The 13,992-nt window shown below is 38.2% G+C and overlaps 1 protein-coding gene across 1 annotated transcript in view; it reads left to right on the top strand.

The window, feature by feature from the left end:
* Positions 1-13,992, top strand: part of ANO4 (anoctamin 4) — a 190,764-nt gene that overhangs the window by 165,074 nt on the left and 11,698 nt on the right. Inside the window, exons 18-23 of the mRNA XM_009999042.1 lie at positions 3,422-3,458; positions 5,554-5,665; positions 7,089-7,146; positions 9,893-9,990; positions 12,238-12,380; positions 13,528-13,680. Coding sequence (XP_009997344.1) covers positions 3,422-3,458; positions 5,554-5,665; positions 7,089-7,146; positions 9,893-9,990; positions 12,238-12,380; positions 13,528-13,680 — 601 coding nt within the window. The remainder of the gene's footprint in view (positions 1-3,421; positions 3,459-5,553; positions 5,666-7,088; positions 7,147-9,892; positions 9,991-12,237; positions 12,381-13,527; positions 13,681-13,992) is intronic.

The raw sequence follows: 13,992 nt of genomic DNA, 5'->3' as shown, positions 1-13,992 counted from the left end.
CAGGAATGGAGTTTCTTGCTAAGCCAGACATGGAATTATTGTTTATGTACATCATTCACTATTTATGTAAAGTAGAATTCCAAACCCGAAACATTATGCACTAAAAAAATACACTTCAGAGAGACTTGTCTGTAATCCTGTTTTTTAATCTGCCTCCTTTTTTCTGGCATATGTTTGCATGTGTCAATCCATTTCATTAATATTCTTTTTAATCAGTGTTTTATTTAATTTTTTTAATACAGTGGCCAGGCTTAATTCTTATTTATACTGATTTCAATAATTCCAGCTTCAGTTTGCACAGTTTACCAGTAAGGATACACATATACAGATACAATATCCATATGCAGGTAACTTCCTTGGGCTGAAAACTTCAAGAGACTTGATCAGACATGACTTGTTCCATGAGCTGCCCATGGTCTTTGCCAGGGTACACCAGAGACATGGTCTGGGTACATTGTAGGGGGACAGGCTGAGGTCAGGATCTTGTTGTGAACTGATACGGAACCAGACTCGGGACAAAGACAGTATAGCATAAATTAGATGGGGAATGAGGTTTTTCTTTCCATCAAGATGCAGGTACTTCTGTATATTGCTGTGACAGCAATCTGTCCTCTAATAGTTGCTCTTGGCAAGAGATGAATGGCCTTTTTTCTATCTGTTTTGTTGGGTTTTTTTGTCAACTGACAATATAAGAATGCATTTTAAGGGAGAAGAGGGGCCAGCCTACAAGCCTTCCTGGTACTGGAGCTAGGGCAGAGTGTCTCTACACCCTCAGTAGCAAGTTTCTTCTGCAAAAATCATGCTAGGCTTTGCTCCAGGAGATATGCTGCCTTACTTCCCAGGGGAAGTATAAGATGTTAGTTCAGGCCTACACATTTCAAGTACTGTCTCAGAGATTCCTTTCTTTCCTGTACAATACCCAAGCATTTCCACTATCTAAAAATTAATTAACAGTACTTCATTTATGTAACTGGAAATTCCAAGAGGTTTTGCTACAGTACTTCACTTCTTTTCGCATAGGCAAAACTGGATTTGTGACTAGGATAGTCCATCAAGAACTACTTTCCTGTGTCTTCCCTAAGGTGGGACTGTAGGCTGAGAAAGAGCAGAAAGAAGAGGTGGAAGCTGTTATTGTCTCTGAATTTGTACTGAGGGCTTTCTTCTTATATGGTATTTTTGATGTATTGTTTCTTGTCTGCAGCTTTTGGGCATTTTCTTTGACCCACCTAGAGCACATAATAGCATAGGAGAAATAAAAAGAAAACTGTATCTATCTATGTCAGTAAAACATCCATTTCCAAGTTCTCAGTATAAGTCATTGTATATGTGTTGAAGTAGCAACAAAGAAATACTGCACAAACAAGCTTATTTGCTTCTCAAGGAATTTTTCAGCTTAGAGAAATTTTTGAGATGACAGAAGACAGCTTCAAGGTGCCTTTTGAGAAACTTTGGTTTACTTCCTAAAATACATCAAATAAAGAGAGCACTGCAAAGATGGATTCCTTAAGCCTTATACTCATTACCATGCAATATTAACAGCACAGCCTTATAGCTGGATATAGCTCATGAAAACAGAAGATCCCCCAAATATGAAACTTCATGAGCTTTTCAAAAGAAGGACATAAGAACATAATCCTTCACTTTCCATGATGGATTAATGTAGTTTACTGAAGGACAGCAGGGATATTTCTTTGGAGAAAAAAAGTACAACTTTTTCCCCAGGAGCAATTCAGGTAGTTAAATCCTCTACAAACTGACTCAAGAAAAGCAGCAGGAGAGCAAGCAAAAAGATACAGTAATAAAACCAGAATGAACCAAGATGTACGTAACAGTAGGGAATTCACTGCTAGGAAGCCTGGAAAACTGCCACTGATTCTGATATGAGTCGACCTCTCTAAGCATCAGGAGAAAGGTCTAGGACACAAGTAATTTCTAGACAGGGTGCTGTGAGAGCTAGCTCCATACACTGACACATCCTTCATGACAAAACAAAATGACCTTCAAGCATAACATCTCCCAAATAATCCTGCAGCCTGACCTAGGAGCAATCATTAGTTTTATCTAGGTTAATAAAACCTGTTAATTCCAGTGATGTTGCCCATAGAAAATATGAATGCAGAACAGGACATGATCCTAAACAAGACTCTTTGGGGCTAGTAGTGATAAACACCAGTAGCAGGTAATTAGATCCAAACATTGTTAATAGAATCTCTAACTCAATCTTACGGTTCCAGGAGGAATAGCAACAAAACACAGTTTTGATGCCTCCTTTTGCAGAGCAATGCACATGTATAAAATAGCACATGCCCTGCTGGGATCTGGATATAAACCACCCAGACTTTTAGCACTTTTACCATTGCCCTTTTAAACCTAGAAGAAGATACCTTTCTCATTACTTGAAACTAACCTGTTTAGTACGAAGGCAGCAAAAAGCTATTCTAAGCAAGAAGTGGTTGTTAACATGGATAATTCAGGATTACTTCAGTTCTTCAGCAGGCAGCTTGATCTGTTAATTGTACATAACTCAGTTTAAGCAAGCGTTTATAAGGATAACTGCAAATGAAAATAAACATTGCTGACATGCACTTTAGGAATAAGTAACTACTTTAGCCTGAAATATGAGGAACTTTGTATCCCTGTAGGCATCAGTGAGAGTTAAGGATGTTTATCATTTTGTGGAAACAGGCTTCAGACCCATTTAAAGCAAATGAAAACCACTCTAATACTGGTGGTGTTAATGTATTTTATGTGTTCAAAACCCTTTTGCAAATACTAATTGTAAAACCCCTCTAAGTTGTGGGGTTTTAAAGCTCTATGTAGCTAGCAGTCTCCCCAAGAGTTTGAGAGCATGGTACCTGCTAAGTGCAGAAATTAACACAATTTAGAACAATGTCACTAACTCAGAGTAAGAAATAAATCAGGTAGTGAGAATTACTCAAGACTTTCTCTGAAGCAACCCTGTCTCCCCCGTGTCACTTTTCGGCACCAAAACATCTCAAACCAAAGAAAAAGGAGCCCCCAATGCCCAACATACCAGAACGTGCTTTTACTATGGTGATTTTTTGTGTGTGTGTGAAATAAATATTCTATAAGTTACTAAAGCAAAAAATCTAATTGTTCTGCTTTGTGTTTCTGGGGAAGTCATCTCCTTTTTCACTGTGTATGTAAAATAGGGATAGTGACAGCATTTTTTTCCCTTTATATATTGTGGAAGGAGCCGATTATAAGCTTTAAAAATATTACTGTTCCTTGATTTATTATATCATTATTGTATTATTATCAATATGTACTATATACTTATAGTATCATCATTATCAGAACAGAGATCATCTGATTTAACATGTAAGAACAGTTACTCTTCTTAGTTCTATCTCTTTGAACAGGTCACATATCTTAAGAGTCTGTTTCTTCTCTGTTACAGCTGTATGAAAAGGTTGCTCTTTTCCTGACAAATTTAGGTAAGCAATGTTAAATAAAAAATTGAATGATATTGTATTGGGTTTTGGTCCATAGATTGTAATAGCACTCAAATTGTCCTTAGAAATATGAAAAATCCTGAATAATTTCCAATCCATAGGAATTAATGTTTTCCTGAAGTTTATAACAAAGGAGTGTATAAACTAAGTTATAGCACCATTCAATCAGTGGTGACACCAATCACCCACCTGCCATGCTTGGTTCTAATTCCAAATACTTCCCTTTTAGAACTTGAACAAATTGTTACCTTGGAGAGAAAAGCATGTGTAGAAGTGGTTTGAGGCAATTATGCTGAGTTTTCTGCATATCGTTGTACATTGATTCTATTCAGTAAGGTATTTTGGACCAGGTGGACAGATTTTGGTGTCTGCAGACAGGGGGAACATGCAGCTGATTTTACCTAATGCCACGTTTTTTCTGTATCTGGGAAGTCATAGGTGGTGTGTTCAAAGCATTTCTGTGTAAGATAGCAGTTTATTCTGTTGTTTCTTATTAGACTGAAAGTCCTCATTTGTATGCTGTAAATTTAAAATATTTTTGCTATCTTGTATCCATGGATAAGATTTGTGCTAGTTACAGCTGAGAAATTTGACTTTCAAGTGTGTGATTTGCCCCTTTATTCTCTTGACACCCTGGGGACAGTAAGATGTGTTCTATAGACCTTGAAGCTTGATTACATTCTGTCAGGTTATCATCAAGGTATGTCTGCTTCTTGTAGAATACCTAGAGAGCACTTATATGAAAACTTGATGAGTCAGGCTCTCCTAACAGTGATTGGACTATTTTGTGTTTTTTACTTTGACAGCCTAAGCTGCTGATTTGGTTTGACTGATCTTTATCAGTGTAATAAGCTCAGAGTGGGACTGGCGGCAAAGCTGCATTCAGGATGTCCTTCTTCATCCTCTGCATGACCTTTTTCAGAGCTTGAAACTCTGCTCCTCCACAGCATTGCCATTGTCTCTGCTGGGCATCTGAGCAAAGCCTAAGCTGCAGCAACGAGTCAAACTCGTCCTGCCCACAGACTGGCATAAAAAATCCACAGTTTTACTTTTTTCTGTTTAAGTAAAGATGTATGTTCTGGCACACACACAGACTTCAGTTTCTTAAGCAGCATTTCCAATCACTAACATAGTTGTTAGTTTAGGATCTATTTATAGTCTTGTAGATGCATCTATTTGAAGTTTCCTCATGGATAAGGCAGCTCTAATTAAAGAGTCTAGTTTATCATTGTTGTTTCTGTACTGCCAGTACTTTACTAGAGGCTTCTTTGGAAGTAGTATATGAGTACTACTATTATGATACTCAGAACCACTATTAGTACTTCCACTTCTTTGATTACCCCTGTTCACAGCAATAGTTGACTAATAATAAGATCCTGTCCACCAGAAAGTAGTTCCAGGACATGGCACTGGTATGGTGGCATAGAAGTTGTTTTGTTAACTTCTATCTTGATATCTCTTTAGATGGGGATTAAAGGCCTAACTGAAAGGAAGAATACGTCTTCCCCTTTCCCATCCATTGCAAAAATGTTTTTCTCAGTCATCTGTGGTGAGCTCACTGGGACAAGGAAAGGGAGTCATGCAGTGGCATTCCACTGGTACCTGTGTAAAGTCCTTAGGTGCCAGCATGGTGGGCAAATCTCTGAAACAGAACTAAAAGGAGGATTTGCTCTCGTTCAGTGTGACATCTCTGACATAAAGGCACTTACAGAGCTTGCAGTATGGTGCTTTCTGGCAATATCATCATGGTAGGTTGCAGAAAAGGAAACAAGAGAAGAGCCTGAGCTTGTAAAGCACACAGGAATCCAGGATAAATGTGTAATATAAACAGTATCTTGACCAGTTTCTTATGGTGTCCTGGAAGTATACACATCCAGACATCAGAAGAGATAAGTCTTTACAAGCTCACTTGCTATGTGCTACTTTTGGGTACAATTTCTCCTGTCAGCTTGTATTTTGAAATCATCAGGCTAATTTACAAATACATTGCCAGCTCTGATAGGTGTGTGCAGCCTTTGTGCCAAGGGAAGTTGTTAATCTGATTAAACCTCTGAAACTTTGCTCTCTTTCTTCACAGAGCAGCCTCGTACTGAGTCCGAGTGGGAGAACAGTTTTACTCTGAAAATGTTTCTTTTTCAGTTTGTCAATCTGAACAGCTCTACCTTTTATATAGCATTCTTCCTTGGAAGGTAGGATTTATCTCTGAGTCCTCATATGTACAAAACAAAGTAGAGAGAATAAAATTGTCTGTAATGAAACAAAATAGGACCATATTATTACACAGTTCAAAATGCAAATTGCACACTAGGAAACCATGACAGATTGCAGTTTTATTTTCCTTTCAAAATCCCATATACAGACATAGTTTTCATTTCATAGCACCACATTGGTTCAACTTTTGCCAATTTCACTACTGGGAATGGATACAGCCCACAATACTATACATGCAGATCACTTGACTCTATGAGTGCAATTTGTAAAGGTAAGTAAATAACACTGTCTTTTTCACTGTGTCTAGAACAGAACAGAAAGGATAGGATAGGATAGGATAGGATAGGGTAGGATAGGATAGGATAGGGTAGGATAGGATAGGATAGGGTAGGATAGGATAGGATAGGGTAGGATAGGATAGGATAGGGTAGGATAGGATAGGATAGGGTAGGATAGGATAGGATAGGGTAGGATAGGATAGGATAGGGTAGGATAGGATAGGATAGGGTAGGATAGGATAGGATAGGGTAGGATAGGATAGGATAGGGTAGGATAGGATAGGATAGGGTAGGATAGGATAGGATAGGGTAGGATAGGATAGGATAGGGTAGGATAGGATAGGATAGGGTAGGATAGGATAGGATAGGGTAGGATAGGATAGGATAGGGTAGGATAGGATAGGACAGGACAGGACAGGACAGGACAGAAGAATAGATAGTTCTGTGGGAAGGGACCTACAACAGTCACCCAGCCAACTGCCTGAATACTTTGCTATTTCAATTATTTGGACTGTTAAGAATTAATTATGAGCTATCAGATTATTATTTTCTACAGAAAGCAAAACATATATATTTGTTTGTATGTCTTTTTCTGCAAAGCTCTTAAAAGCAAAAGATCCTTTGAGTAGAGAATGCTTGATCGGTTTGGAAGAATCCATCAGTATGGATTATTTGCATGTGGGAAGTTATGGGAATCATCTGGGGAGAAAACTTAGGAGAATAGTATGAAAAATGTGTTTTCCTAATGAAAACTGACATTTTCACTGATTTCACAGCAAGGCAGGTATCATAGCCCACATTATGATGTAAGGAAATGGCCTGGCAATTGAAATACTTTTTCAGAACTGACAGACTTTTATTTGGATTTTCTCTCTCCTCTGCATATGCTGAACATCCAACAGCAGGGTATTTGGTATTGAAATAAAACTGGAAGTAAAAATATACTTAACACTTCATAGAAATTATTCCAGGAATCTCTCAAAGATTTTTGCAGCGTAAGATCTTTTATAGTTATATCAATCATTCTAAGACTACATTATATTAAAAAACAGTATGAGGTTTTTTCTGTAACTGTGAACAAGCTGCTTGCACAACATAGTTGATGTATATTCCTGTGTTAAAGATTTACAGGACACCCTGGTGCCTACTTAAGGCTGATAAATCGGTGGAGACTGGAAGAGGTGAGTGTTTCCTAACTGATTTATCTGCTGCCCACAGATGCAGGGAATGCAAACAGGGGCAGATACATAACTGTCTAGATATTTTTTAGTGTGTTGTTGGCTTTTCACTTGCTGTCTAACTCCACACTACTGATGCTACCATCTGCTACAAAGATGTACACATATTGATACATATGCCCCTTTCAGTGCTAGCGGTTTTAGTGTTTGCACCACATTTAGATAGTGGTATCAAATGCTTTATTACTCACATTTCATTTTATTATCAAATGCAAATTGCTCGTATTTTTGCACTGGAAATATTTCATCCTTGAAATGAATAAAAGTCAGATGTGAATCTGAATCTTTTTGCTTCTAAAAAAATAATTTCTTCTCAGCATTTCTAGCCTTGCTGACCAGGGAGCTAAAATAATACAATTCAGATTATACATATTCAGACACATAAAATGCACTTGAAAATTGGCCAAAACAACTGAAAAAACTTCCCAAAAGAGCTACTGGCGTAATGTTCCATGACTACAAAACCAAATGGATTTGGAGAGCAATGAGATGTTGGCTTTTCAAGTCAGTCAAGGACCAATCCCATTTTTTTGGCAAATACATTCAGAACTCAAAAAACATTTGACAGTTATTGGAGGTTTCTGGATGAATCATGGAGCATGCAGTGCTGCTATTTGCACAGTCAAATCCCATGGTTTCTTTCCTGTTTCACAACTGAATAACTAAAAAAAGCTTTGCAAACACATAACAAATGGCAAGTGGAAAATGCAGTTTTACACTGCCAACATGATTTTACAAACAATTCCTGATATATAAATATTTTGGTTTATAGAGGTCATCCAAACACTAGAAAAAAATTGAAAAAGCCATCCTCATTCTGAAGTAGCTAATTTTGTACACACAAGGAAAGAAAATGGGCAGTCAGAAATTCACTGAACATATCCAAAGTCTGAGAAGGGCCATACCAAGGCAACAGCTTGCTGTACAGTTGAACAGTACAGTTCTGCTCTTCCTTTATCTTGCTTCAAAGTTTGCGTCTTCCTCTTCCTCTGCACTGGCTCTGGCTTGTCCAGCCTGTAAGGAGCCTATTCAATTCCCTGTATCAGCAAAAAATTTTTTCTTTTTCTGGATGAATTAATTTTCTGATGAGTTATTAGGCTGAATCATCTCACAGAGACATCAGAGAGCAGTGAAAGAACCTCACTTGCAGGAGCAGAAATGGGAGGAATAAAGAACCAGATCTGGAAGGAAATACAGCAGCAAAGTGTTACAGCTTGGGTCAGTTGCTGGCAGAAGCTACTATTAGTAATGCCTCCTATTTTGCCTTTCTCAGATTTTAAAAAAATAAAATAAAATAAAGTCTAATTTAAAAAAAAGTCTAATTAGAAAGTGTCAACTTTATTAATGACATCTGTACTAGAAACGTAATTTAGAATATAATGCCCAGATGCCGCCCATCCAATAGCCCTCTCTCTTCACCTGTTGGATGAGAAGAAGTGTAGGACAATTTAAGATTAGTCTGGTCCAGGGTCCATGGGAGTATTCAGAGCACAACATACAAAGTGCATTAGTGATACCATGGTTGTAACATCATTGCTACTTCATTACTACTTCATTGCTACTTCATTACTCCCCCCCCTGCCTCTCTTAGGTTATACTGGCTCGTGTGACTGATTCCTAAAACCAGAATAATGATGATGTAAGAATATGCTATATAATAATGCATTATTGTTGTTGTTATTGTTAAATATGATATTAAAATAATAATCTGCCACCATGGTAATCTTAAGAGAAGCTGAATTAGGTCAATGGAAACCTCAGCTGAGACCATGGCTCTCAGGTACAATAAATGTATAATAAATGTATAATGTATAATAAATTAATATCACATTTTGTTATGGGTCATAACTTTTTTCTTCCTAAGGTTAAAGGTGAATAGTTTGAGCTCTATGAAAGTGATTTGTTTTACTTATCCTTAATACCCAGGTTCTAACAATGCATCTTGGGCCTCCACTGTTTGGATCAGCAAAGTCAATTATGTAAAATGCTGTTTGACGGCAGAAAGTTTTTGGCCCTTTTCAGTTTCTTCCAATACTAGATGAAAAATTGTGGGATTCCTTACATTTGTACTAGCTGAGCACCTCTTCCAAAAGCAACACTACTTCTTCAAGGCCTGGGGCCACTGCTAAGACAAGAAAGCACTCAGCCAGAGATACTTGAGAACTGCTGTTTGACAGATATTTTTAGGTTTTTTGAGAAGGTAATGGGCTCTGCATAGTCCACTTAGACATACAGATTAAATACTACTCAATAAGCAATATTTAGTTTATTCTTTAGGCGTAAACTGTTTGCCTGTGCAGCCAGGAAGAATTTTATCTATGATTTTCATTCTTCGACTTAAGGCACAGTCACCCACACTGAAAAATATCGAAAGCATTGGAAGAAACTTGTTAACCTTTGCCTCTGTTCCACCCACACCTGCACAACATATTAGCATCACTGATGTGAAAACTGCATTGGCTTCAACTGATTCTGACCTCTGTAGAGAATTAGATTATAGGTTTAAAAAGCTTACAGAATTATACAGTCTCATATGCTCTCATGAGTTCATTGGTTTTTTTCTTTAAATTAAAGAGAACGGGATTTAATTTCCTTTAAATTAATTATCTAATATCTGTTTGCAGCCTTCAAGTAATGCTTAAAAACTGAACATCATTTCATTTAACCTTTTGTGTCTTTTTTTCTGTAGTGCCACCCTAGTGGATGCCTTATTGATCTCTGTATGCAAATGGGTATTATAATGGTGCTAAAGCAGACCTGGAACAACTTCATGGAACTGGGCTACCCGTAAGTAAATATAACTCCTGTGCTTCAGTAGGTCACAGAGCAATACTAAGTTTATGCTTAGATGTATCATTTTTAGCTATGCCAGAAAGTTCTAAATTAGATTTCTCCTTGCTGGGTGATAAAAGATGCCTGAAAGAGCAGGTATGAGTTGGAAAAAATGCACTGCTGGTATAAACACTCTCAGCATATTGTGGAGCTGTGACCTAGCTAAAAAGGTTGAAGATTATTTATTTCCTATTGGTTAATTTTTTATTGATTAGCATTTAATAAGTGTGTCTAATACGATTAATATAAATAGCTGATGCTAGAGATAGTGTGACAGGTCATCAAGGGAAACTAGCAAGTGTGAAAATATAGAGAACTGACATTGTCAGAAAGTTTGCCCTTGCAAAGTTCAGAGGGATTTGCTTCACTGCAGGATCCACAGCAGAGCTAGTGTGGAGTTTGGTCCCTCAACTGCAGAAATGTGTTGCAGAAGTGATTTCAGGCAGCCTCAGTGCTGATCATATCTGGCTGCAATGAGACTGGAATAAATTATTTAAGTGCAGAGAGTAACTGGCAATCAAGGTACTCAAATGTCACCGTCTCTCCAACTTCCCAGGTTTGCGCCAAGTGCTGCTTGTCAGGTTTTTGCGTCTCTTGGGGCTGGAAGAATCAGCCAGGGTAGGGAGGAGGGAGCAGCAGCAACAATATTGATCTTTCTCTTTCCACTCCCTGCTTCTTTTGTCAGTTTATATTAGATCTTTCTGCTGCCTATTAATAGGGATTTGGAAACCTAATGGAGAGCACAGAAGGAGATTAAAGAAAGTGACTGAAGGAGATAGGAGGACAATATTTAAGAGCAAGTTACTTATTAGGAATAAAGTGCTTCAAGTGAAGTCAGGCTCTTCACTTCAGAGTCACAACAAAAATCACAACACATAACACACAGTCCCAACAACGTGAGATGCTTCCACGTCTTCTGATGAGAGATGTATTTGATCTCCAGACCTTTCAGTCCTCCTTCTAGCCCTGAAATGCTGCAGGCAAGTGCAGTTCCTTCTGGTGTGAAAAACCCACAATCATTTCTGCTAAGAGCATGGATTGCAGCCAGCACCATGTGTCTGGCCAGAGGATTTGGAGGATTATAGTCTGTAGTAGAAATCACTGCACCTGCATTCATGTGCTGCCTACTGCCTTCCGAGACCCACGCAGAGCCAGCACTGACAAAGCTAATAGCAAAGAGTATTTCCTCATGAGACAGGCCTAGGAGAGAAGCACCAGCTTTAAGAAAACAAGCAATTGGCCAAACCATTATCCAAGTCTACTGTTCACAGACCAGGCCACTGTGAAAATGAGAAGCAAAGCACAGTCAGGGAAAGGACTTAATTATTTGGATGAGCCATCAACTTCTGTCTTGCTGAGATGAAGGGGTCAACTGCAATGTTGGAGAAAAATACCATTCTTCCTCCCCCCCTCCCCCTTTTCTTTCTATACTAGCTTTAACTCATGTTCTTTGTTGGCCAAATCAGTGCAACTCCCCAACATGGAGAGACAAAGGTGTTGATTTCAGATGTGAGCACTCATTTATCTTCTGGCTCAGCACCTCCCACGGTGCCTCTACACATACATTTCTTCAGGAACAACATCTTCCCCCCCTTAAGTCTAGTGCAGCTCCCCAACTTCTTGAGATGGAGTCAGCTCACACAGCAGCCAGTCATCTCTTGGCCACCACATGTTGTCATTAACCCACACAATTCTTTCTGCCTTTGTTCCTCTGAATGTTTGGTTGCAGACACCATTCCAGGTCACTTTCTGATTCTCAGGATTGCTCACGGATTGTTACTTGCACACTGCAGAGCCACATAGAGATCCCGGCTCGTACACAGGAAGGGATCAAGCAGCATTAGCATATACTCCATGTCCTGATTTCTCAATTAAAGCTCAACCATCTCCACACAGCACAGCATTGTGCTATATAAATACATCCTGAATTGACTTGTCATTCTGTGTAGAAAAAAATAAGGTAAATAAATGAGAAGATGTCAAAATCCCTCCTCCATTTTAACATCTAGACCTGGATTACACCAGCTATATCTGTGTTCATACCTATTACACCATGTCATCAGCCACATGAATTACTTTTTTCCTGTACATGGGGAATTTAATTTTGCAAGGTATGTCATGCACTCTTAGCCCCTTCAATTTTTTTTATAAAAGGCTACAGGTATTCTTTACTTTGTTTCTTTAATTTCTTTGAAAATGCAGGCTGATCCAAAACTGGTGGACCAGGAGAAAACTACGACAGGAGTATGGCACACAGAGAAAAGCAAGTTTCCCACAGTGGGAAAAGGACTACAATCTGCAACCTATGAATGCTTATGGACTCTTTGATGAATACCTAGAAATGAGTATGGCACTGACCTTTGTTTTCTCTCTTTCACTAGATTTTAATATTGTTGCGTTTTTGTTGACATGGGCTGGTGTGTTCTTTTAAATATTGCTGTATGAAGCTGAAGAGGCTGCAAAAGGGATTTTATTCTCAAGGGGCTGATGAGAAATAAGTGAGTTTGTAAGAACCAAACCGAATCAATGTAGATAACCACCCTGCTACTGGCTTACTAACCTCACAAATATGAAGCACCTCTCATTCTGACTTCATGCAAGGAAGATCATTTTCCAAACCAGAGCCCACCTCTTCACCTGCATACATTTCTGAAGAACTTTGCTGTTGTTGACTAAAATAAGTTCCCTTGGGCTTTTTCTTTTTTTTTCTTTTTTTTTTTTTTTTTTTCGTTGGGTCTTTCCCCTCTTCTCTCCTTTAATTTAAAACATACATTTCTGAAGAACTTTGCTTTTTTTGACTAAAATAAGTTCCCTTGGGCTTTTTCTTTTTTTTTTTTTTTTTTTTTTTTTTTTTACGTGTGGTACTGGCCTTCATGCCTGCTTAAGTTTAAAATTCACCATCATTTACTACCTCACATTCACAGAGTAGCTTGCTGCCAGAAGGCATTACTTTATCTGGAAGAGAGGGGAGGATAACTGCTCAAAGACATGTTAAAGACCAAGAACTTCTGCCCCATGTGACTGAACTTCATATGTCATTGCTGGTTTTTTTCTTCTTCACACAATTCTTTTCAAACTAGTGGGAAATTTAGCAGTCTGAAAACCTGCCTTTGGAAACATACACAAAGTTTCAACCTGCTGCTCCTCTGTACTACAAAAAGGAGTATGTTCAGCTCTGATCTGTTCAGGTTTTGAGAGATTCTACGTGATGCTGGAGTAAAAATGTTTCTTTCTAAAAGCATAGCTTGTCCACCTCCAAACTTCAAGTTACAAAATCTAGGCGTTGCTGTCCATTTTTGGGACAGACATGCATTTATTCATGTCATCCTTGCTCTGAAATTTTGGCAAGGAATTGCTGTGCAAGTGTGCTGCATAATAAGAAATGTTTGTATATTTATACATAATGTTTGTATTCATATTTTATTTGGTATCTGGAATCTTGGGGTTAGATCTTAACAGTTGTATTGTGATCTTTCCTTTTTTTTCCCCTAGTTCTTCAGTTCGGGTTCACAACCATTTTTGTGGCAGCTTTTCCCCTGGCACCCCTTCTGGCCTTACTTAACAATATTATAGAAATCCGGCTTGATGCATACAAATTTGTTACCCAGTGGAGAAGACCTTTAGCTTCAAGAGCCAAAGATATAGGTGAGCTCTGTGTGTGTGTGTTTATTATACATGTGATACTTTTAAGGGAAAGCATTAACCACTTCATGTAAGGGCAGAATAAGTTATTTTCAGTCATCTTCCCCATTAACAACACACAATTTGATTGTTCAAAAAAACTTCAAGTGTCTGATGCCAATCTGCTTATGCAATTAATAGTCTGTATTACAAAATGTTTTTTAATGATTTTCAGGGTGGCTTAACAGCAAAGATGTTTTAATGAAGTGTTCAGTGCTCTCTGAAGGTTTTTTCTTGTGGCAGACACACTGTGTGAACACATGTTGTGGCTCAGTT

The sequence above is a fragment of the Chaetura pelagica genome, unplaced genomic scaffold (genome assembly GCF_000747805.2).
Source record: "Chaetura pelagica isolate M959 unplaced genomic scaffold, ChaPel_1.0 scaffold725, whole genome shotgun sequence".
Taxonomy (NCBI): domain Eukaryota; kingdom Metazoa; phylum Chordata; class Aves; order Apodiformes; family Apodidae; genus Chaetura; species Chaetura pelagica.
The sequence above is the reverse complement of the archived record's forward strand: the minus strand, read 5'-3'. Positions and strand labels throughout refer to the sequence as shown.